Source organism: Molothrus aeneus, chromosome 7, assembly GCF_037042795.1.
Source record: "Molothrus aeneus isolate 106 chromosome 7, BPBGC_Maene_1.0, whole genome shotgun sequence".
Taxonomy (NCBI): domain Eukaryota; kingdom Metazoa; phylum Chordata; class Aves; order Passeriformes; family Icteridae; genus Molothrus; species Molothrus aeneus.
Genome location: NC_089652.1, coordinates 37,514,836 through 37,540,442, shown reverse-complemented (window position 1 = coordinate 37,540,442; position 25,607 = coordinate 37,514,836). Strand labels below are relative to the sequence as shown.

General features: G+C 48.6%; 1 protein-coding gene across 3 annotated transcripts in view; it reads left to right on the top strand.

Annotated features, from left to right (window-relative positions):
• The window catches only part of CACNB4 (calcium voltage-gated channel auxiliary subunit beta 4), a 46,316-nt gene that overhangs the window by 6,548 nt on the left and 14,161 nt on the right, over positions 1–25,607 (top strand). For all 3 annotated transcript variants that reach the window (XR_010783968.1, XM_066554030.1, XM_066554031.1), the window contains exons 2-8: positions 17,100–17,219; positions 17,464–17,586; positions 21,501–21,631; positions 22,809–22,885; positions 23,412–23,431; positions 23,540–23,620; positions 25,313–25,371. Coding sequence is in view for 2 of the 3 variants with exons in the window: in XM_066554030.1 (XP_066410127.1) it covers positions 17,100–17,219; positions 17,464–17,586; positions 21,501–21,631; positions 22,809–22,885; positions 23,412–23,431; positions 23,540–23,620; positions 25,313–25,371 (611 nt within the window). In the remaining variant the exon portion in view is untranslated. The remainder of the gene's footprint in view (positions 1–17,099; positions 17,220–17,463; positions 17,587–21,500; positions 21,632–22,808; positions 22,886–23,411; positions 23,432–23,539; positions 23,621–25,312; positions 25,372–25,607) is intronic.

Sequence of the window (25,607 nt, the reverse complement as noted above, 5' to 3'; positions counted from 1 at the left end):
GCTGATGGTCCAGGGTGTGGTTGCTAAAACTGTGAGTTCACTTGGAGCACCAAGGTGTGTGATGAACTGTGGCTTTATCCTGCTTTTGGATTCTTCCTGCTGAGCTCCTGGCTGGCTGTGGAGTGCAGCCACAGGGCCCTCTCAGCACCGTGCTGCTCCTGGGTTGCAGATTGCTCTCCAAATTGCCCGCTGCTTGAGGAAATGCTGCTGCTGGGAAGTGGAGGCAGCTCTCCCTGGGCTCAAGGGCATTGGAGGGAGGAGTGTGGCTCCTGGTGCTGAAGGAGCACATCATAGAAATAATAAACAACAAGGGAAGAAGCTTAGCCTAGGATTTGTTGATGCCATGCCTTGCTTCCCTATCTGCCAAAAACATGCTCTGCTTGGGAGACCCTGAGCTGGTGGATGTTTTCCCTTGGAGCATGCATTTATAAAGATAGGAGAGCCTGATTTTCCAAATCAGCACTTTACCCAAATGCAGATTGCTCTACAAACAGGACAACTGCTCATGGTCATTTGGAATCCAGTGATTAATTCCAAAATGTCATTTAGCTGGCGGGGTGCTGAGTTCCGTAGGGATCACAGGTGGTGTCAGGATTTGCTTGCAGCCTCTCCTCAGCTCCTGCTTTGTATTTTTCCACAGTGCTTTGTCACTGGTTTTCATGCCAACAGTGAACTGGTTTCAGCTCTAGTGTCTTCTTTTGCCATGTTCTTCCCTTCTTTTCATATCTCAGCATAAATATCCACTCACGTGCAATGTGTGGGGCACAGCTTTGTCTGCCCCATGGTTCTGAGCAAGCAAACTGGATTTTGCATTTGGAGGATATTCCACTGGCCAGAGCCAGCCATGGAGAGCTGGAGGAAGGCAGCAGTGCCTGAATTTGTGAATGCACAGCACAGGATGTAAATCTGCTTGTTCTGCTTCTCTCTAAAGCCTTCTCAGAAGGGGTTTGAAGTGTCCTGAGGAAAGGACTCAGAACGGGCACCTGTGGTGGCCACAGGCTCTGCTCTGCTCCTCAGGAGGGTTTTGATTTTCACCAGGGCAGGGGAGAGGAGGACAAGGGGCTGCTCTTCTGGTTTGCTTTGTTTGTGTTTTCTCTCCCTAAAAAGTCCCATAGGACGAAGGCTCCATAAGTTACAGAAATTGAGCCATTTGGTTGTGCTGCTTCACCAGCATGGGGAATGCAGCCTGGCAGGGATTTGATTTATTACAGCACCAAGGCAGAAATCATGAGGAAAAACCACTCCCTATCATGGTGCTGAGTACTGGAGAGGTGAAGTGGTGTTTGAACAAGCTGCTGATGCTTCATATAAAACTTCACAAGCCTTTGTGTTCTGGGAGAATTCTGCTTATACCAAATACATTTTCCCCGTGAGTCCTCCCTTGGATTGTCCCAGTGCTGGGGCATTTCCCTGCAAAGGGACTCTGCTCAGCTCATTTGTGCTTTCTGCTTCCTCCCAGGGGCTGTGTCCTTGCTGGAATGGCACCACAGTCAGTGATGGCACTGGCAGAGGTGTCCTGTTCCCTTGGGAAGTGTTGCTGTGGGTGCTGTGCCAGGTGCTCTCGGTGTGGAGGAGGCTGCAGGATTTCATTTCCAGCAGCAGCAATGTCCTTTGTGGCCAGAAACAAGCCCTCAGCCCTCATGGGACAGGCTCTAGGCTCAGGTGGCCAAGGCATCCTCCCTGTCCCTTCTCCTGTTCACAGAGCCAGGTACAACCTGAATACCCCTGGCCTAGCAGTTCAAACTTTATCCCAGCCTTTAGTCTCTTAGAATAAGATTAACATCATGTTTCTAATGGTTGCTCCCCTGTGCTGCTAATTTATAAATGTCTCCTTTCCATGCACAATTTCATGGCATTATTTTAACCCCCATTCCCACTGAGGTTGGTGGATTCCCTGCAGAATGTCTCTCTCTTGCTTGGGAAAACGATGTGTTCTGACAAATCACCAGTTAATCTGTGATATATAGGTCATGAGATACTGTGATAAAAGTTTATGTTCCAGGACAATTAGTGCTGAGCTCATCAGGTCCTGACAAAACAAGCCCCAGCATCACCCTTGGGCAGGGATGTTTCAATTATGACCAATAACTGGAAAATCTCACCAAGGAAAAAAAGCCTGGCCCAGCCTGTGGCAGCTGTGAGAGACCTCTGTGTGATAAAGCTCAGGAACAGAGCTGCCACACTCCAGGGGTGACAGATGCCATGGAAATCAGTGTCCAGGGGACACCACAGAGGAGGAGGCTGGGGTTCTGCAGCTGTGGCTGCACTCACCTGCCCACGAGGTCCAGCTGGATTCATCAGGACAGGTTTCTCCAGTGTGTGACACAGCCAAGCTGCCAGCTCATGTTCTGTAAGCAGTGTTGCTTGAACTGAAATGTGCCACTGAAGTGTCTGTTGGAACAGACAAAACTGCTTCAAAGAATATTTATTTCCAAAGTTTCTTACAAGTAAGAGAAGTAGCTCTATCCCCACTGTGGTGCTTGTTCTGGTGAAAACGTTCTCCAGATGTTTTTGCACACCATAAACCAGGAATGGTGGAGCTCTGCACTTGTTATTGATCCCTTATTGGAAAATGAAGGGGATATTGACAGATGGAAAAACAGACAAATGAGTTCTACTTTGACCCCCTCCATTTTTCCATTACAGCTGTCTGTGATGTTTCCTTGCTGCCCCAAGGAGCAGAGTGGTAGTAAGTGCAGGAGTACATGGCTGAGTAGCTCCTGTGTTCTGCCTGGAGCAGATTCATTCCAAGAATGCATTAAGTGATATTTCCCTTTAATAGATCAGTGTAAACACCCAGGGTGAGTGGGAGGCTGGGAGGAGAGGAGGCACGCACTGCAGTGTTTCCCCTTACACATTCAAAATTCATGCACTGCTGGTGGGTAAGTGCAAGTTGTGTTGAGGAGTTGGCTTGGGCCTTCAGACCTGCCATTGGATGTCCTTTTAGTGCTGATGCTGAAGATGTTTTGTCTGTTAGAATATTAAAGAACCTTGTTAAATGTTTAGCCTCCCTACTCTGTATGGAATATACCACATAGGAATCTTTCCTTTTTGTTGGTTTTCCTAGAATCCCACATTGGTTTGGGTTGAAAGGGACCTTGAAGCCCATCCAGTTCCATGGGCAGGGATACCTTCCACCATCCCAGAGCCCCGTCCAACCTGGCCTTGGACGCTTCCAGAGACAGGACAGCCACAATTTCTGTCAGCAGCCTCTGGATACAACACACAAACCCATCAGATTCCACAGACTCTGTGCTGTCTGCAGGAGGAAGCTCTGTCCTGTGATTTCTTATTCAGCTTCTCTGCATGCAGGCTGTACCTGCTGAGGGGGAAGGCGCCTTCAAAGGGATGTAGCTTTGCACAGATATTTTGTGTCTTTCTTCACAAGCGAGAATTTAATTTATAAAAGATGTATGAGATCTCTTTGGTATCAGAATTGGATGTTTTACATTCCACAACAACATGTAATTATTCATAAAGCTTGTCTGCCTTTCTTCTGGATGGTCTGATCTCATACAGGTAAAGAAATCCCACCTGTATCCTCCAGCTGTGTAACAACCACAACAGTGCAAATAAACACAAACACTGCAGTGCTGTTTTGCTCAGAACTGATCAGTGAACAGATCTCTCCAAAGGCATCACAGCTTTTCAGGCTGGTTTTGCTGAACATTTTCCACCCAATCTAAACCAGAAACATGTGTGCCTTTAAATCTGAAATGTGGGGCCAGAACTGAACAGAGGGATAAAACCAAACGTAGCTTTAAGAGGAGCTGCACCGATGTATTTCAATGAAGTGCAGCCCAAAAGTCCTGATGGCTGCACGTTTCTTTCAGCTGTTAAATAATTCCTCCCTTTGCCTTTTCACCCAAGTGCAGTTGCTGCATTACTTGCAAAAATAAAGGAGAAGAAGCCACTTGCCAGCAGCTGGGAGCTGAAGCAGCTTTCTCCCATCGCAGCGCTTGAGGAAGGCAGTCAGCAAAGTGCTTTCCCGAGTGGCTGCTGCCTGCCTGGGTCCTGCTGCAGTCTCTGGGGAGCTGAGGGACTTCGGGGGGTTTGTGTTCGTTTTGTTTCGCTCCTTTCTCTTAGAGCAAGTCCCTGTGTGCCTGTGCCCAGCACTGTGATGGTGCTGCTGCCTCAGAGCCTGGCTGAGAGGTGCTGCCGGGGGGGAATGAGCCTCCTCCTGCTCCTCTCGTGCTTTCCTGCCAGCAGATCCAGGGGAGCTGGCCAGGCTGCACGGGCAGCAGGAGCAGCCCCTCCTCCCCAGGGCTCAGCACGTTTTTCCTCTCATTTATTCCACTAATTTGGGGGTGTCGGCAGCGTGCCTCGTGCAGCTCTGTGCGCGTTTAGGGATGGAGGTGGGGAAGGGGCTGTGTCAGGGCAGCTCAAGACAGATGCAGACACAAATGTGTCTGTCAGGAGCCAGCTCGAACCCTGGCTGTGCCTGTGGTGCTCTGTGCTCGCTCTGCCCTTCCCTGCTGGAAAAGATGTGCAGGGGACAGGAACTTCATAGGAATGCAGGAATCATAGCATGGCCTGGCTTGGAAGGGACCTCAGGGCTCTTCTCCTTCCACCCCCTGCCATGGGCAGGGTCACCTTCCACTGTCAAACCTGGCCCTGCACCCTTCCAGGGATGGGGCAGCCACAGCTTTCTGGGCAGTGTTCCTGGGAAGGAGGCACACGATGACCTCTGCCTCCAGGGAGAGGGGTAGACCAGGATTTTGTACCTTCACTGTGCTGTGTGTCATTGGTGGGGCTGGGGAAAAATCCTCCTTTGGGGCTGGAAGCTGAGTCTGGGTGCCCCGAGCAGACCTTGTCGTTACATCCATGGAATGATGGCAGGTGCATTGTCCCCTCCCCTGCCGTGTCCCAGGAAGGTCCGGCTGTTCCCAGGGGAGAGGCAGTGGCTCATCCCTTGGTGCGAGCCCTGGGGATGCTCATCCCTGCGGGACGGAAGGCGCTGCTGGGGCCGGTGTGGCACCTCCTCCTCCTCTTCCTCCTCCTCTTCCTCCTCTCCGGCACTGCTGCCGCTGCCGCCTGCGGTGTCCGCAGCATTCCCGCCTGCTGGGCACAGGGAGGGGGATGCTGTGGCAGTGGAGCACACGGGGCTGTGCCCTGCTCACGCTGGAGCAGCTCCAGAGCGGCAGGAATTGGATCATCCGGCAGCTCTGTGCCGGGGGAAGCGGGATGTGCACAGCAGCCACTGCGGCTGAACGCAGCCCTGATCCCACAGGAGCCATCGGCACTAGAGCTGCCAGGGAGAGAGCTCCTGGCACGGGAAACGCACGGAAGGGAGGAAATAATAACAGTTCATGCTCCAAGGCACCAGAGAAATGCGAGTTGAGCAGGAGCCTCTCCTTCCTGCCGGCAGCTCAGGGCACCGGCGCTTGCAGGGAATTCTTGTGGAGCACGGAGCTCTCCCGGTGATCTGTGTCCTGCAGGGAGTGCCAGGGATCCACCGGCACATAACCTGTGCCTGGTCCATCCCCAGGCCCCGCTGTTTGTGTGCCTGGATCCGTGTCACATTGTCACACAGGAAATCTCTGCCCCAGCAGCTGCAGCGCCAGGGGAGGGCTCTGGCGAGCACCAGCAGCTTGGTACTGGGGGCTTTGCTTTGTTCAGGGCAGAAAGGGGATTTGGAACTTCCTGAAGCTCAGCCTGGTTTGTGAGTGACATCCTTCCCCCTCATCCTCTCTTTCTTCGGAAATGCAAGGAATGGCTTTGTCAGTGGGACACTTCCCTGTCCAGGGGGAGCTCACTCAGGGTAAAGTCAGCCACCACCTTCCAGTTTTGGGATGAGTTCCTTACTTGGGGCCTTTCTACTCTGCCTGCTCATCTTGGAAGATTTTCCTTCCTCCTGCTGGATGTTTTGCTGTACCTTTGACCAGGCTCTGACTTCACTCATCATCCCCGTTCCCTGCCTTTTTGATTGCATTTCAGTGCAGATTTATAGGGCACCAGCAGAACCTTTGACATTTTCTTTTGGAGCGGATATACCTCTGCTACAGTATCCCACAATAATGGCAAAGCTTTTTTAAAGGCTTTAAATCTTGTCGAGATTGACAGATTCCTCTCCTGACAAGTCTTTTTTTTTACCTTCTTTCAGCAAAAAACAATATCCAGGTGATTAAAGTTGTCCTGTTTGCTCCTGCAGATTTGTGTGTACTGGTGCATATGAGAACTGTGATGGAGAAGGAGTTTTTGCACAAAATGAGACCATCAGGGTCTTTCTTAGTTATTGCTTATGCCAAATCAAAAGGGTTGTGAGTAACATAGTGACTCCTAAAGGATTTTTTCTTGATGGGAATGCTTGTTGGTTGCAGGCAAGAAGGAATATTAAACTATTGTTTCTCCTAAGATATTTCATTAAGAATCCATTTTGTAGATAAAACTGAAGGCAGTTATTAAAAAATTCAAAAATTGTCTTTGAATTTTTAATGTTTAACTCTCTAAATTACTGTCAGTCACCAAATCCCAGAATGGGCTGGGTTTGAGGGCCCTGATGACCAGAAAGTCATAAGAATTTGGGAAAATATGTTCACACTGTGTAAAAAGAAAAAAAAAGATTTATAGTGGCTGGAGTTGAGATGTAGCACAAAGTTCTGGCTGTTCCCTCCTTGTGGGTTTGTGTTTCCACCTATCATTACTACCTTCCCATTTATCCCAGCAGGGAATACATGGAGAGACTATTTTGCCAGTGGCATCCCCAGATTTTTTGAAAACCTTGGGTATTTCTTTGTTCCTGCTTCTCATTTCCCAAAATAACAGTTGCTTGGTTGTTTGTCCTGTGTTCTGTTGGTCCTCACAAACCACCTGGGAATACTGATAACAACAAATCCCTCTCACAACAGTGTTTTGTTTTCAGTGTGTGGAGCAATACCCGAGTAGGAGCAGATGTGGGAACAGCAGAATTATCAGTGGGGGATATTTCCCCCCATTTTGTGCAGTAATGATAAAAACCAACCAGTTTTGGGGGAGCTCAGAGTGCTCCCAGAGCTGCTGGAATTGGCCCCACTGAATTCCCAGCCCCATCCCTGTGAATTCCCAGTGGGCAGCAAAGTCCTAGAAAGTCCTTGGGCTCCCTGGTTGATTACAGCAATGAAGGACCATAAAGTGTCACTCAAATATTACCTCAGCAGGTGACAGCAAAATGTCCTTTCTCTTGGATTTTGCTCTCAGCACGTTGAGCTTTTGGATTGCAAGGGCTCGGGGGAAGGAGTTGCTATTTGCAGCCTGCTCAGCACTTGGAAAATTAGGGCTTTTTCTTCCTGAGAGATGCCTAGCAGTCCAGAAGAGCTTCTTGTAGGTTCAGCAGTCAAGTGATTTCAGGATTTGCTGCAAGAAAAGTAAGCAGAGATCATGGCAGCTCCTTGGGAAAAAAAAAATAAAAATAAAAAAAAAGTACAAAATGTAAAAAAACCAAAAATCAAAATTCTCTGTTTGTAAGCCTCATTTATCAGTGTTTAAAGCAGCTTCTAAACCTCCTGCTTTGGAAGCTTTCGGAAGGAAGGAGCTAATTAAAAACAAAACATAACACAACATACCCAGCTTAGGCCCAAGCTCCATCAGTTGCTTGGCTTAAATTAAGCAGTGTGAAATTCATTTCAGCAATGCCCTCCCAGCACGTCACAATTCCTTCCCATTCACTACCCAGTGTGAACATTTGAAACAAAGTCATTTTCCTATAATTCTGTTGAAGATGGGAGTTGGGTTCTGTCTGATTCTGTGATGTTCTAAACCACTTCTGTTGAAAAAAAGTAAAATAAATATTCAGGGTTATTTTGGTTGTGTAAAGCCTGATGGTGTGGGAAGTGGTGACACCACTCCAGAAGAAAATCAGGACACTGTAATCATCAAAATCCTTAAAAAAAGATGTATATTCTTGAAATTAGCTGTTGGAATTAGGAAGAGCATGCAGTGAAAGCAGACAGGTGGCAAGGATCTTCTCAGCACTGAGGAAAATTCCACTTCATTCCTCACATGGGGAATACCCTGAAGGTTCTTGTGCTGCACACCCCTGCTTGGGGGACTGAAGGGACATGAAGTATTCCATGTGTGCTTGAAAGAGATGGGCTGGTTTTATTTGTTGGGAAGTTGAAAAATCGTTTCAGCTAATGAATGGGTGCTGCTGATCAGTCTTCCAGGAGAATAAACTGAAATTCTTCCTTTGTTCAGCCTGGAGAAGAAAAGGCTTTGGGGACACCTCCCTGTGGCCTTCCAGTATCCTAAAGGGGATTGTAAAGTGAGGGACTGGGGACAAGGATGGAGGGACAGGAGCCAGGGAATGGCTCCCAGTGCCAGAGGGCAGGGATGGATGGGACATTGGGAATTGGGAATTCCTGGCTGGGCTGGAATTGCCAGAGCAGCTGGGGCTGCTCCTGGATCCCTGGCAGTGCCCAGGGCCAGGATGGAGCAGCCTGGGACAGTGGGAGGTGGCCCTGCCATGCAAGGGTGGCACTGGATGGGCTTTAAGGTCCCTCCCAGCTCAAACCAGGCTGGGATTCTGGGATTCTGTGGTGTCTGAGAGCAGGCCCCGCTTGGCACAGGTCATCCTTATGGGGATTTTGAAGGAATTCCAAATGAGTTAGAGATGGGAGCTCTGAGTTTTTAAATGATGTGGTTTGTTTTTCTTCTGCACAGGCAGGAAGGGTGAGTTGGGCTCACATCTTCACTGCATGGCCCAGAAGGTCCCAAGACCCTCAGTCACAGGACTTTTAAAGGATCTATTGACCAATAAAGCACTGCCAACAAGGATATTTATGCTTTTGACCCAATCTTTAAATATTTCATCTTATGGACTCGTGTGTGAGCTTTCTTAGCCATCATGTTATGGCACACAAACCCACAGTGCTGCTTCCTAAACTCCTTGTTCACCTCTGGAACTGCTTTTATTTTCTCTATATCTTAAACTCTAAAACTCTAAACTTTCTTCTACTTAACATATCTCTACTTCAAACTATAAATCCACATTCTTGCTTCTAGCACCTGAGTTTAGAAACCTTTTCCAAGGTCTCAGATCAAATCCTGTGCTTAATTCTAAACTTTGTCTTACAAATCCAAAGTTCTGAGAGTTCCCTGCATTTCAGATTCCAGCACATCCTGGTTCTCCCAAAGGTGACCTGGGGACAGGAGAGCCCCAGGGAGAGCAAACCAAGCTAAGCCACATGAAGCCAAAAGGGAGATAGAGATAAACTGGAACAGAGTGAAATAAGAGGAGCAATGGGAGCTGATCCTCGTGCAGATCCCAGGTTAAACATCCCTGGTGCAGTAACATGGAGCTGGCTGGAGGTGTGATTATTTTTTTGAGCAGGAGCTCTCCCTCCCATCACAGGAGGGTGATTGGAGGGTGGTTTAGGAACCCACCACGTTATTCCTGCACTTCCTGGCTGAAGCCTGCATGTGTGAGGGAATGCTGTGGCAGACCACATATGGCAGCCACAGATGCCTGGTACTTGGGAGGATGATTGAATTTCGTTTGGGGGCAGTATTGTAATTATTTTTTTCTTCCTGGAGACTTATGGAACATTCTTGCCTTCCCAGCGCGTTATGTGGGACAGACACAGAGCATCCTCCTCACAGGAGAGCTGATTTAGGATACCAGGTGCACTTTTATTATCAGGTTTCATCAAACCCAACAGCAGCAGCATCCCCAGAGCCTTTGGAAGATCATTCAATGCTTTCAAGAGCTGAAGCAATTAGAAAAAATAAAGCAGTGTCTCTGTGCCGTGTCAGCTTTAGTTTGGAGCCTTTTATCATGGAAAAATAGTACCTTTTTTCCTCTCCTGGGACTGCTGAATAGCTTTCCTGAAAAAGAGGGACCAGCTGCAGAGGGTGAAGCAAAATTCAGGCTGGAGGTGTTCAGGTGTTGATTCAGTCCCAGGTCTCACAACCTGCATTTGGAATAAAGCACAGATCAGAGCGTTCCCAGGCAGATCTTTGCTGCTTTGTGGCTGAACAAAACCATGGAATTGGAAAGGTTTGTGTGTTCAAATTTGGATCACTTTGTTGGGTGAGAACCGCCTGAGCCTGTGGCCGTCCCTCTGGCTGTGATCCTCACCTGTCCCTTGGCTCTGAGACTGCAGGAAAGGAGCTTTGGGTGTTATTTTGTGGAGGAAGATCTGGATTTTTCACCTGCAAAAAGGGAAAAGTTCAGAGCAGCTCATCTGTTCTCTAACCACTCCCTCAGGCTTTGTGTGTACCTGCAGTGCCTGCTAAGCAGAATCTTGTGCCTTGCATGTTCATTTGAACATTACCAAAAGAGATGGGAGTATTTTGGCAGTAAATAGAGATATATATTACCAGGATTTTTTTTAAGCTCTGTTTCTTAAATGTGGCAACACAATCTGTGCCGAACTGAAGGCAGCTGGAGAAAGGAGATAGACTGCAAGATTTGAAATCCAGGGTAAAAGAAAAAGAGATCAGGAAATGTTGGAAGAATTGCCCTATTTTCTAACAATTAGTATTCCCAAAGAAAAAACCATGTTCTAACTACCTAGTAATTTCCAAATTGCTGAGACACCTAATGAGTTGTCTTAACTAAATTTACCAAACATATAGAAGGAAATAATTGCTGAGCATTTGATTCTGAAATCACAACTCGGTGCCAAGCGGTTGTGCAGCTGCCTTGTGTGTGTTGGGGATTCAGCAAGAAAATCATTTCCTTGGGAACTGAACCTTGTCCTGGTTGGGCTCCCAGTGCCACATCCCCGTGGGGATTTGTGGAAAAGTCCCACTGAACCTCTCTGCTCCTGCACCTCCCTGTTTAACATTGCAGGAGCTGGAATGGATTTTGTAGTTTGAGGGGGATGTTAAGAATTCCAGAACGCTGCAGGTGTGATCTGTGCACCCCTTTGCAGGTGGGAATAATGCTGTGCTCTCCCTGCTGCAGCCCCCATGGAATGCTCCCCCAGCCTGGGCAGGACTCTGCAGCATTTTGCTGGGCACACACAGATTTTCCTGGCCCCGGTTTCCATTGCAGCACAGCGAGGTTTTCACGCCAAAGGAAGAGATCCCCACTGGTTTGTGTTTGCTTTTTAATTAATTACATCACCTGCCCAGTAATTAAATTTAGCTGCCCACCCTGAGTGCTGGGATGAGGTGAGCACCAACTGTGGTGGCCACTGGTATTTAAAATGTGGGGGTTTCTTAAGTCTTCAACTTCTGGTTCCTGTTTTCAGGTGAAAATGAGTCAATACTTATTTTCTGTGACCCCCATCTCCATGACATACTTCTGGTAGTAACCTGTGAGTTAAACCTGCTCCTATGCACCTGGACCAGGGAGATCTTTGTGTTGGGGCTTGGAGTGAGCTGCTTCCCCAGAGAATAACTCTCCTGTGGGTTTTGTGGGGTGTTTTGAGTGGTTTCTGGAACACCCATGGCATATGGCAGCATATGGCCCTGCAGCCATGCCTGTGCCTGTCTGCTCTCCTTGTGCTGTGTCAGGAGCTCTGGCACCTCGTCAGGGAGGGACGTGGCCTCCATTCTCCCAGGAGCTTGCACAGGCCTGAGCACACTTGGGCTTTTGCTGAGCTGAGGCTCCAGTTTGTGATGGATTTGTCTTGGGGGAAAGGGACGATGGGCTGATGGAAGCTTCCTGCCAGGGAAAGGGCTGGGAGAGCTGGGGGTGTTCAGCCTGGGGGAGAGAAGGCTCTGGAGAGACTTCAGAGCTCCTTGCAGGAGCTGAAGGGGCTCCAGGAGAGCTGGAGAGGGACTGGGGACAAGGGATGGAGGGACAGGAGCCAGGGAATGGCTCCCAGTGCCAGAGGGATGGGACATTGGGAATTGGGAACTGTTCTCTGGGAAGATGCTGAGGCTCTGGTTTCCCAGAGCAGCTGTGGCTGCCCCTGGATCCCTGGCAGTGCCCAAGGCCAGGTTGGACACTGGGGCTTGGAGCAACCTGGGCTTGTGGAAGGTGTCCCTGGCCTGGAAGGAGATGAGCTGTAAGGTCCCTTCCAACCCAAACAGTCTGTGATTCCATGTCTGCTCAAGTGTTTAGTTGAGCTTCTGACCAGTTTCAAAGCTTTGGAGTGACCTCTGGTTCAGCTGCTTGGGTAATCTCTGAGTTCAGCATCAGGATCAGGACCTTTGGGATCTGTGGGAATTTGGCTTCCTGGGTCTTGCAGGATGAGACTGCCCTGAGTATCCAAAAACCTGTGGGGAAGCTGGGAGGTGCCAGCTGGGGTTGGTGCTGGGGAGGAGGTGAGAGGGTGGGACAGAGGGTGAAGCATTCTGTGCTGTCCCCAGCTGGGATATCATCCCAGCTCCACTTTCCCAGTCCCTGGGTGCCTGGGGGAGCTCTGAGCTCTGCACTGCCATCCCCCTGTCCCAGCAGAGCTGGCACAGCTCCCTGTGTGCCCAGTGCAGTGCCAGGGGAGGGCAGGAGCTCCCTGTGAGCAGGGATGTTTCCCCAAAAGCTCTCTGGGTTGGGATGGACCCACAGCACCCTAAATCTTTTCAGGGGAGGCTGCCTGTCATCTGGCTGATTGGAGCTGCTAATGGATTGCTGCTTTAATTGCACTAGCAGTGGGACAGAGCATTCCTTAGGGATGGAGGGAGAGCTGTGAAGCTATGGCACTTGGGGGAAAGTTCTTTGCAAGCTCAGTAAGTGTTTATTTTTCAGCTGTAACAGCTAAAGGTTGATGATTCCTTCAGTGAGCACAAAGGCTGGATGTGGCTGGATGCTGTAGTGCCCAGGAAGAGGATTCAGTCTCCTCCTCCTCCTCCCTGAAATGCTGGGATATCCCCATTCACCAGGAATGTTGTGTCACCCTTTCCACCTTGGCACATCCTCCCAGCAGCCTCACGTGCAAGACCAGTCAGTGGGCAGGAGAATAAAAATGGGCAGACCCACTGTTTGTTCTGCTTTACCCTTCTCTTTACCCTGGCATTTTTGGGATTGCTTCAAACCTCCACGTTTTTAGCTAAGCTGAAATTACATTAGTCGATGAGAGAGGGAGAAAATAAATAATAAATTGCACAAAAAATGAATTCACAGGAACCCAAAGCATAAAGGCTGTGAAGTAAGCAACAAGTCTTTCATTGCCTTGAATAATGTAATTATCTAAAAAAGCCTGTTTCTTTCAAATTGCCAAATCTGATGTCACCTGAACTCACTGAGGCCCCACTTGCCAAAGTTCCTCTGTCTCCCAGAGGGTTGTGGGATTGGGGTTAGGTAAGTGTGGGATTGATGATTTGTCCTCAAATGTTACGTGTGAAACTGTGGGCACAGGTGATATCCCCAAATGACCAGGCTGTTGCTCTAAGCAGTGGGAAAATAAAGAAGTTAAAGGGACTTTTTAGAGAATCCCAGAATCACCAAGGTTGGAAAAGCCCTCCCAAACCCTCCCCTTGTCCCCAGCCCAGAGCACTGAGAGCCACATCCAGGTCCTTGCCTGGACACCTGCAGGGATGGCAACTCCACCCTTCCCTGGACAGCCTCTGTCAGTGTCTGACCACCCTTTTGTGCAGGGGGTTTTAGGGTGAGGGAAGAGAGGAGAATGTTGACTTTAGGTTTTAGAAGGTTTGATTTATTATTTTATGATATATATTGTATTAAAATTATACTAAAAGAATAGAAGAAAGGATTTTATCAGAAGTCTAGCTAAGAATAGAAAAAGAATGATAACAAAGGTTTGTGACTGACTGAGACAGTCCAGACAGCTGGGCTGTGATTGGCCATTAATTAGAAACAACCACATGGATCAATCCAAAGATCTTCTTGTTGCATTTTACTGCAGCAGACAATCACTGTTCATATTTTGGTTTTGAGGCTTTTTAACTTCTCAGGAGAAAAAATCTTAAGGAAAGGATTTTTCAGAAAATATGTCTGTGGCACCCTTTCCATTAACAAATTCTCTCTTTAGGAACATCTTGGTATACAAAAAAAGATGGGAAATGGCTTTCCTCTTTCTGTATCTCTCATTCCCTCTTGCAGTTTCAGCAAGTAGGAGCTGTAAGAGCAGAACTGCCTGCACTTGGTGCTGAGCAGACAGCAGTGTTTGTGTTGGATTGTTGGGCAATATTCTGTCAATATTCCACAATATTTCTGGCAATAATCCTGATCTCCAGTCAAACATTTCAAACAGAACCCAAAATTCAGTACGAGTTTGGCTCCTTTTCTGCCCCTCTTGCTGCTATTTGCAGAAGGGTGCCTGGTTTTCAGCGCGCTGCTGCAGCTCAGCACCCTGTGAGTCACAGTCCTGGGGCTGCAGCTTCCAGATAAGGCACTGCCTGCTGGGAGAGCCTTGGGAGAGCGGGGATCGTGGGGCTGGGGTTGTACCAACGCCTGGCACCTGGCACACGGGCACCGCTCGCTCAGCCTGGCACGCAGAGCAGCCGGGGGTGGCCTGGCAGCAGCAGCAGCTCTGCCTCAGCCTCTGCTCTCCTGACAGCAGCAAAGACATCACTGCTCAACACACACCAGCTCAAACCAGTGTGGGCACCGTGCGTCCAGCACAGGGCTCTGCTCTGGTTAAATCCCCTCCCTGAGCTGGGCTGGAGCACAGCAGACCTCAGTGAGTAAATGCCAGCAGTGCCCCAGGGGTGCCCAGCTGGGCAAGAGGCCCCTGGGCTGTGCCAGCCCCAGTGTGACACAGCCCCAGGGCAGTGCCCATCCCTGTGCTGGCACTGCTGGGGCACCTCCAGGGACAGCTCTGGGACAAGAGGCACCCTGAGGGGCTGGAGCGGAGCCAGGGAAGGGAACAGAGCTGGGCAGGGGCTGCAGAATCCCTGAGGGAGCTGGGCAGGGGCTGCAGAATCCCTGAGGGAGCCGGGCAGGGGCTGCAGAATCCCTGAGGGAGCTGGGCAGGGGCTCAGGCTGGAGCCAAGGAGGATCCCCAGGGATCTTTTCCCTCTCTGGAATTCCCTGCCAGGAGGGCACAGCCGGGGGGGTCGGGCTCTGCTCCCAGGGCACAGGGACAGGAGCAGAGGGAACGGCCTCAGGCTGGCCCAGGGCAGCTCAGGGTGGGCACAGCAGGAATTTCCCCATGCAAAGGGGCTCAGGCACTGAGAGGTGTCTGGGTGAGGCCTGGCCCAGCTCTGTGGCTGCCCAGTTCCCTGCTCTGTGCTCCATCCCCGAGGAAGCAGAAGGAAGAGCAGGATGTGCAGCTTCCCAGCTGGGAAGAGCTGAGCTGCTGCCAGCTCCTGATGCCACTGCTCAGCCTGGCCATGCTGCCCTTGTTCCAGCTCAGGACCCTGGACTCTGCATCTTCCCAGCCTTTCCCAGCCCCTCCCAGCTCTCCCTGGGTGCAGGATGTCCTGGAAGGAATTTTCTGCTGTGTTTAAAATCACGGCTGGGTGTGAAGCTCCTGTTGGCAAATCCCACTGGATTTGGCCTGGAGGAATCTGCCTTTCCCCAAATGAGTATGGAACAAGGATAGAGCACAGGCTCATCTGTGGTTCTGAGCCAGCAGAATCCTGATGGATGTGGATCCACAGGGATGGATGTGGATTCACAGGGATGGATGTGGATTCACAGGGATGGACGTGGATCCACAGGGATGGATGTAGATTCACAGGGATGGATGTGGATTCACAGGGATGGACATGGATTCACAGGGATGGACGTGGATTCACAGGGATGGACATGGATTCACAGGGATGGACATGGATGCACAGGGATGGATGTGATTCACAGGGATGGACATGGATTCACAGGGATGGACATGGATCCACAGCAGTGGACAGAGATCCACAGGGATGGATGTGGATCCACAGGGATGGATGTGATCCACAGGGATGCACATGGATCCACAGCAGTGCCCAGGGATCCACAGGGATGGCCATGGATACATAGGGATGGATGTGGATACACAGGGATGGATGTGATCCACAGGGATGGATGTGATTCACAGGGATGGACAGGGATCCACAGGGATGGATGTGATTCACAGGGATGGCCATGGATCCACAGGGATGGCCATGGATCCACAGGGATGGATGTGATCCACAGGGATGCACATGGATCCACAGCAGTGCCCAGGGATCCACAGGGATGGCCATGGATCCATAGGGATGGATGTGGATCCACAGGGATGGATGTGATCCACAGGGATGCACATGGATCCACAGCAGTGCCCAGGGATCCACAGGGATGGCCATGGATCCATAGGGATGGATGTGGATCCACAGGGATGGATGTGATCCACAGGGATGCACATGGATCCACAGCAGTGCCCAGGGATCCACAGGGATGGCCATGGATCCATAGGGATGGATGTGGATCCACAGGGATGGCCATGTGTTCGCAGCAGTATTTAAGATTATGTGACTTTACGTGGACAGTAAGAATATTGAATTGTACAGTGCCTGTGCTGCAGGATATAAAACAATGTAGGAAAGAAAAGAATCAGGATATAATGCTGTAGAGTGGCTCTCGTGGAACACACAGAGCCACAGACTGATCAGCAGTAAATCTTCTCTGTTTTACAAGGTTAAAGCTCTGTTTTTCCACTGGCCCCACACACATAAAGATCAGGTGTGTGGGATGCTGGAGTCAGGCTGGCCTCTACAAAGAGAGGAGCCACTCCACACTTCAGGGCTTGCCAGGTATCCTGAAAAATGTCCAAAAAATGGCAAAAATCCAACTGTGGCAGCACCTTCTTTCCCCCCTTGCAGGCTGATGCTCTCTGCTGCTGCCTGAACATGCTGCTTTCATGTCACATCAGTACTGAGCTGTTGAGCAGCTTTAATAATGTCATCTTTACCACTTTTTCCCCCTGGAAGCCCAGAAGAAACCTCTGTGTGAATGGGAACAAAGCTCTTACACAACAGAGCATATTCATGGGCAGGGATGATTCAAACCAGGCCTTATAATTCCTTAATTATATTTGATGTGACCTAACCCTTGACAATCCTGAGTCTGAGGCTGTCAAACAGGATATGAATATTATAAAGACTTTTGGACAGTGCCCAGAGCTGAGCTGGATTTTACTGTGTCAGTAAGAAAGTGAAGGAGAGAGGTTTTCTCAGCATTTTTGTCTTTGTAAAAAATCACTCCAAAAACACAAAGAAACCAATTGCACTTAAAGTACTTTTTAAATGGGACTGGGAGGGGGTTTCTGCTCCTCACCTGTGCTTTGTCAGTGAGCTGGCTTTCCTTTCAGGGCTCAGCAGATTCGTACACGAGCAGACCCTCAGACTCTGATGTCTCTCTGGAAGAGGACAGGGAAGCAATCCGCCAGGAAAGGGAGCAGCAAGCAGCCATCCAGCTGGAGAGGGCCAAGGTGTGTTCTGCCCACTGAGTCATGGAGGTGCCTCCTGCCTGCTGGTAACATTCACACTTCCTCCTGAAATGTTGAGTCAAAGGATCTGCAGAGAAGGTGTTTGGGGAATTTCGTGTAAATTCTCCTCTAAATGGGGATATTCTCCAAGGAGCTGAGCTCTGCTGGCCTGGGTGAAATTATTAGGGCTGATTTTTTATAGATGAGAAGTTCCCAGTGTTTTTGATGTGTTTTTTTCTGTTTGCAGTCCAAACCAGTAGCATTTGCTGTCAAGACCAACGTGAGTTACTGTGGGGCTCTGGATGAAGATGTCCCTGTCCCCAGCACTGCCATCTCCTTCGATGCCAAGGACTTCCTCCACATTAAAGAGGTAAAGCCCAGGAAAGGGGGATGGGAAAGGGACTCTTTCTACAGGCCAAGGGCTTTGATTTGAACAGCTGAGCCATATCCAGGAGGGCACAGTGAGGATGAGCTGGTTCTTCATCCCTCCTGGAGTTCCTGCACCCTGGGGTGCTTGTCCTGCCCTTTTGCAACATTTGGTGTAACCAACAGGTTGGAATTTCATCACTCAGGAAGGAAATAATGCCCTTTATTATTTGAGTGAGCTTGGAGGAGGGAAGTTAATTAATGCACTAAGGGGAATAGCAGGAACTCCATCCCAGGGCTCAGGGAATAGGAAATGCATCCCACCTTTAAAGGTTCAGATTCTTTTCATCAGAACCAGCTTGTGATGGATCAGAGATGGTGCAGGAGAAAGGGATTCCGTGGAGCACTAAGGATTCCATGGAGCAGCACCAGGTCATGTGAGGTCTTCAAAAAAGCACCAGATAGGCTCCCTTCCAGAGAGGAAGTAACACTTAGGATAATGCAGTATGCAAAGAAAATCCTGAAGAGGACAGATGCAAAAATAAGGGAAAAAATGGAATAAATGAGCCCTGAGTATGGCTTTGGTAAAGAAAATTGCATTTTATTGCATGCTGAGCATATTTTATGCAATTTTTTATCTGAAGTGAGCCCTCCACATTTGCATAACCCCCTGTTGTGCTGTGGATTGGTACAGAGGCTTGCAGCTTGCAAAAGCACTTTTTCATCTCTGCATTTTGGGTTTATTTTGGGGTGTTCAGTGCTCATCTGTGTCTTTCTTTGAACACGTGTTCATCATCACTCCAGAGCACTGATCTCCCTTAGACAGAGCACATTCAGGAGGAAAACACCTGCTGCTGCCCCTCCTCTGGTGCTGGAACAGGGAATTGCTCCACACCCCCTCTCCCTGATGAGAGGGAAAGGCAGTAAATTCCCTTTTCCCAGTTTTTAATCCTGGTTTCCCTGGACGTGGCCACCTTTCTTGTCAGGACACTGATTGAGTTGCACACTCCAAGCTCCTGTCATGCTGCCCTGTACATCTTTGCAGACAAGTGTCCCAAATCCATGTCTTGGCATTCCATGAGTTGTCTCCCAAGGTCTAAAAACCCAGGATCACAGTGCCACTGAGCTGGAAACCATCTGGGTACTGGTGTTTGACAGCTCAGGATCCACAGAATTGCTGCCTGGAGCTGGAGCTCAGCAGGATTTGGGGAATGGCTCCCCATGCTGCAGAAAGGCTTGGCAGGATTTGTTTTTTCAGTGATTCCAGGTTTTGGAATGTTGCTGAGCTGGGTACAAAGTCAGGTCACCCTCTGGCAGGATGGAGCAGAGGCAGTGAGTGAGGAGCTGCTATTTTGAGGCTGTGTCCTGTATGTCTCATCTGTCTCCTCCAAACCATACATTGTGTGCCTGCTTAAAGGATGGAATGGCAACAATTCCTGACAGAGCAGAAGGAATCATGGGCATGGCAACCAGGGGAGGGAGCCTGCTCCTCCCACACACAGACTGACAGAGGGGAGGGGATGACCCAATGCAGATAAATCCTGTGTTCCTCACTGCAGCCTTGGCATTTGTGTGTTCAGGTGCTCTCAGCATAACCCAGACTGCTTTGGGATGGAAGGGACCTGAAATGGGCAGGGACATTTCCACTGTCCCAGGTGCTCCAAGCCCTGTCCAGCCTGGCCTTGGGCACTGCCAGGGATCCAGGGGCAGCCCCAGCTGCTCTGGCAATCCCAGCCCAGCCAGGAATTCCCAATTCCCAATGTCCCATCCATCCCTGCCCTCTGGCACTGGGAGCCATTCCCTGGCTCCTGTCCCTCCATCCCTTGTCCCCAGTCCCTCTCCAGAGGGGCTGATGCTGATCCCATGTCTGGAGGCATCACTCAGAGGTCCATGAAGAAAGATTGCCATGGTCAGGCTGTGCCTTTGGAGCCAAAATGGAGCAGGCAGTGCCCTTGGAACTCAGGTTTTGTAGAGTCAGACTGGTTTGGGTTGGATGGGACCTTAAAACCCATCCAGTGCCACCCCCTGCCCTGGGCAGGGACACCTCCCACTGTCCCAGGCTGCTCCAAGCCCTGGCCTGGGACACTGCCAGGGGTGGGGGCTCCACAGCCTCTCAATCAGTTCACTGATTTCCAGCAGCAGGATGCTGAATCCTGAAGGATTTGTCTGCTTCACAGACTGGAAGTGGTTCTGTAACTTAACATACTTCAAATAAAGCTTTGCTTAGTGCCACTGCGTGAATCAAGGTCAGAACAACAGGAGGAATAAATACTTGGCTGGAATGATCAAATCATGGAACCTCTTGCCTAAATACATCAAAGAGGATAAAGAGGTTTTTCAGCATATGAGGGTTGCATTCCCTTAGTTTTTATTACATGTTCATATTTCTGATTGGGTTCATGTTCAGCCATCTGGGTTGATAAAAACCCATTTATTTTTCAGGGCCGGGTCTCTGTGTTTCAGAGCCATCACCAGGCACTGCTGCACCTTTGACAGCAGGGCCTGGGTGTTTCTGTGTTCCTGCAGGAGCTGAAGTGCTTGCAAATGTGGAGCCGGGAGCAGGGATGATCTCGAAGATGAGATCTCTGTGATGGCTTTTTCCTCGAGGCAGCAAACAAAACCCATTCACTCGTGCTGCTCTTAATGACTCCAGAGTCAGTTGTGAAAAGCAATGTTTCTTTTGAACACCGAGCTGCCTAATGAAGCAGAACAGAGGAGAGGCTTTTCAGATACTTTTCTTCAAAAGCTCTGCTGGCAGCAGATACAACAAATCCTTTTCCACTCCAATATCCACCAGGATCCTGCTTTTCATTTTGCCATCATTAGGGACAGACCAGACTTTCAATAAAGCAGAAGAATATATGTTACTAAAGGTCAATGATAAAATGCTGTGCTTTAAGTATATATTGAAGTTTTCTCCTAAAGGTGAATTTTTCTCTTCATCTGTCATAACCTGTTAATAACATTCCTACAAATACCTGGAGAGGAGGAAGGGAAAGTGGTGATCTTTTGTCTAGACCATTAAATACGACAAGCAATATTTGATGGGAAGCTGGAGGTGTTATTTTTATGTTTGCTGCTGGGAGGTTGTTTGGTGGCTTTAGCTCAAAGAAATGAGTTCTGCTCATTAAATCAACCTCGAAATTAAACCAGCAAGGGCCAGGATGAGGGGAAACGGCCTCGGTGCTGCGCTCTCACACATGAGCCTGGTTCATTATCCAGAGTGGAGCTAAGGGGTGTGGGTAGCTGTTGGGAAGGATGGAACTTGGACAGGAAAGTCTCACAGATATGTGTGCTTGGCAGAAAGATCTCTGAATGTAGGACCTGAGGATGAAATAGAGATGGAAGCAAGTTTTGATATAGAAAAATAATAGATGTGTAAATTGAGAATTGCTGAGCCAGTCTTGCTGGACAGCTAAGAAGGGAAAGGTTATGTCAAGTTGGAAAGAGACTTTATGACTTAGAGCAAAGGATAAGCTGACCACAAACAAAAGGATGTTTTTACCAAGCAGAAAGATAGCACAGGCAAACAAGACATGTCCATGTAGCAAGTAGAAAAAAGGTTTAAGAATTTTCCACTGCAAGAAAACTGAAAAACAACTTTAAGCTTAAACTGTACCATAGTAACTCATGTGATTGGATAGTATTGACCATAATATGTTAATGACAGCAGTCATGATAGGCTGTAGGTAAAAGTAAAGGTATAGATTGGTTCTTATGTATTAAGATGCTCAGTAAAGAAAAGTGTATAATGCAATGTAACCAGAATTCAAGGGTTTTCAGCTTGGCTGCAGCTGGGGCTGACAGGCCCTGTCACCCATGACCCTGGCCTGCTGTAAGAGCTGTAACCTCCAAGAGGAGGCACCGAAGGGAGGGAGTGTGGGAGCTGGAGTGGGCAGGAGCCTCGCTGTGTTGCAGAAATACAACAACGACTGGTGGATAGGGAGGCTGGTGAAGGAGGGCTGCGAGATCGGCTTCATCCCGAGCCCGCTGCGCCTGGAGAACATCCGCATCCAGCAGGAGCAGAAGAGAGGCCGCTTCCACGGGGGGTGAGCACAGCCTGCCCTTTGCAAAGCACCTCCAGTCCTCCCTCAGCCCAGGCAGGATTTCCAAAGGTCACCTGCTGCTGCTGCTTTATTGCAGGGCATTTGCACTGTTGGGTTTGGGATTCCCGCTGGAAGGGCGGATTTACGGAGAGCGGGAGACGTTGGTGATGAGATACAGAAATGGGTTTGACTGCAGGAAAGAGCAGTGAGGGATAATGACAGGAGTTTCTGAGAGCTTTGTGTGCCCGTGGCCTTAAGTCAACTTGGGCTCAAAGTCTCCCAGATTTTTTCCCAGCTTTTCTTAGGTTATGGGTTTTTCCTTCCATTTTTCCTTTTTTCTCCATTTTGGCCTGTGCTGGTGTTCACAGGGGTCCCACGATGAGGAAAGAGATGAGAATCTTGACTCCGTGTTTCAGAAGGCTGATTTGTTATATTATGATCTATATTATATTAAAAGAAAATTATATATTAAAACTATATTAAAAGAATAGAAGAAAGGATTTCATCAGAAAGCTAGCAAGGAAAGGAATGGAATGATAATAAAATCTTGTGACTGACCAGAGAGTCTGAGCCAGCTGGGCTGTGATTGGCCATTAATTACAAACACCCACATGAGCCCAATCCCAGCTGCACCTGTTGCATTCCACAGCAGCAGATAACCATTGGGTACATTTTGCTCCTGAGGCCTCTCAGCTTCTCAGGAGGAAAATTCCTAAGGAAAGGATTTTTCAGAAAATATCATGGCTACACTGGCCCAAACCAGACTATGTAAGATCAGCTTTGCCATCCTTTATTCTTCATCTTCCAGCCTGAGGTTTTTGAGCCTCCACCTGCCAGACCTGGAGATTGCAAATCCCTGGAAAAAAGTCTGGGAGATAAACCTGGGAAATGCTTTCAGAATGGTTGAACAGCATCCAAATTTCTTCTATAATTTTTGACACAACTTCAGGAGCAGCCAGTGGGTCTCAATATACAGAGAAATTACTGAGTTCAGTGAGATGCTCCTGGATTTGTATGATAAAATTCCATATTATAACGATAAAAAAGTTAATATTTAGCTTTTTTAGTTAGAGTCATTTATGTTGGTATGACCTTGTGATTCCTCATGGGACAATTCCTCCCCAAAACCTCCCACATTCTGGGGTGCCTGCTGTTAATGGGGGTCTTTCTGCTGCTGCAGGAAATCCAGTGGCAATTCTTCTTCAAGCCTTGGAGAGATGGTCTCTGGCACATTTCGAGCCACACCTACAGCCACAGGTAAGACAGGATTTATTCAAGGAAACCCTTGCTAATAATTCTGTCAAGAAACCCTACATGAGAAATGCAGGTTGTCCACTTGGCTGAGTAACTGAGATGTGTTTGCATGCACAGGGGAGGAGGACAACTCTCCCCAGCCTGTTGGAGTTGCTGAGGGCTGGGAGCAGTGGCAGCTGCCCCAGTTTAATGCACAGATTGCCCAGTTTAATGTATAGAATGCCCAGTTTAATGCAGAATGCCCAGTTTAATGCACAGTTTAATATATATAGAATGCCCAGTTTAATGCACAGTTTAATATATAGAATGCCCAGTTTAATGCACAGATTGCCCAGTTAAATGTATGGAATGCCCAGTTTAATGCACAGATTGCCCAGTTAAATGCAGACTGTCCAGTTTAATGCACAGATTGCCCAGTTTAGTCAGGCCTGAGCAGAGGGAGGTGCTCAGACAGAAATCAAAGTGCTTTGGCAAAGGGATTTCTGCTTGCCTGGGTGTGTTTTAACCAAGTTCTCATTTGGTCTTCTAGCAAAACAGAAACAAAAAGTGGTAAGTAATGCTTTTGTTTCCGTTTTATTTCCTCCTAATTCACCTTTGCCAGGGTTTCTCTGTGGGTTTGTTTGCCTGATGACCTGAAGGGTTGTTTTTTCCCTCCAGACAGAACATATTCCCCCCTATGATGTAGTGCCATCAATGAGACCTGTGGTGTTGGTGGGCCCATCACTCAAAGGCTATGAGGTATGGACTGAGGTGTTTGCAATTAATTCAACTTTCATTATCTCTGATCACCCTCAGTAATTCTGTGTGCGGCTCAGTGCAACTGGTTTATGATAATTTCAAGTGATTTAGCTTAAATAATTACCAAAATGTTCTGGAAGAGCTAAGGGTTACTTCTGAATTGTACTGTTTTAAGCACAGTGCAAATCCATTCTTTGCAGTGCACTCGTTCCTGATTAAACCAAGTAAAAAAGAGAATTTGTGTCTGCTGCAAGAAGTCAAATTAATGAGCTGGACTCTACACATGAAAAATGTTCATCAAACCAGCCCATCCTTTGAACTTAATTAGCAAAACATTTGAAGGAGCTTCCTTGTTGATCTCCTTTTTTCACTTTATTAATAAATTCAAATATTTTGCAAAGGAACCTTGAACCCTCCTAAAAGATTGCCCAGGTGGGAGTGGGCAGGATAATGTGCCCAGATAACCAGGACAGCCTTGTTTTGGGCTGCTGCAGGTTCAAGTGAGCATTTACCACGTGCTAAAACAAGCAGAGACTTTTAGCAGGGCAATTCAGGGAGCTCAACCATCTGGGAAGTGCTGAACCGGGAACTAAATGAACATAAAATCAAAGACATACTTCATTAAGCTTAATTAATGTTGTCAGTAATTGATAGGATATTATTAAACATATTGGAATGGTTCTTTTGGGGAGGTGGCAGCCCTGGCACAATGCAGTGTTCTGGCATTGTTTTTATGTGAGAGTGACTGAAGGTGCAGCTCAGCAGAGCAGGTACTTCATGTTCTGCTCTCTGCCTTTTAATTTGATGGGGAAGTTTTTTGACAGGAGTAAATTCCCTCTGTGCTGCACCACAGATCAATTTACCTCTTGAGTTTGGAGGGGAGAGAGGCTGTTGGTTCATAAAAACCTCTTCAAATCTGCCACCCTGTCTCTTTTTTTGAATAAAACAACACCAAACACAACACCTTGAACATACAGATCTGTGGAAAGGGTAACACAGAATATTAATTTCAATAACAAAAATACTTGATCTTTCTTGGGGGAATTTATTTTGACTGTTTTTTTCCTGGCTAAATGCTGAAGGAATCAGTTGGAAGGAGGGAAATAAACTGGCAGAGAGGCCTGGGGGCTTTGATGAAGCTGCTGCCTGGCCTGGCAGATAATAATTGTCAGCCTGAGCTGTCCTGCAAGGGACAAGGAGCTGCTCAATAAATCAGAGGGCAGGCATGGCAGCTCTTGGGGCTGAGCAGTGGGAACGTGGCATCTTTTTGCTGTCATCCCTCTGTGAGAGCAGCCCCAGCAGGACAGATCCATCCCTGAGCATCCCTGAGCTCTGGAGGCCACTGTGCCAGTGTTGTGTAGGCAGAGCAGCCCGGGTGCTGTGCCCAGCAAACATCCCCCGTGGCTGTGCCCTGCTGTGCAGCTTTGGGATGCTGAGAGGGCTGAGGAGGAGGGCTCAGAGCAGCTCAGGACAGGAGCACACCCAGGGGCAGCTCTGCACTTGGAAAAGCCAGGAAACCTCAGGGATTCATTGCCCAGTGCTGTGGTGGCAGGATGTGGCACTGGGATGGTGCTGCCCAGCAAGGGTGTGGATTGGTGGCTGTATCCCTGCCTTCTACTCACCTCTTTCCTTCCTTTTGGCTTCTTTCTCTCCCTGTCCATCCCCCTGCTCAATCTTCTCCCCTCTGCCAAGGTGACAGACATGATGCAGAAAGCTCTCTTTGACTTCCTGAAGCACAGGTTTGATGGGAGGTGAGAAACTCTGTCCTTCTCATGCTGCTTTGCCCATGTGTTACTAACATTTCAGTCAATTATTTTATTTTCTTTTCATGCCAGAGGGTTTGCTGCATGATCCAAGCTGATTTTCTGGCTTTGTGTCACCACTGAAGAGTGGGACACAGCTCATGTGTTACTAGGGGTGCACATGTCTGCATTTCTGCCATGGCTGGGCTAGGATTTCTTAGTTTAACACAAGAATTCTGTCTCAG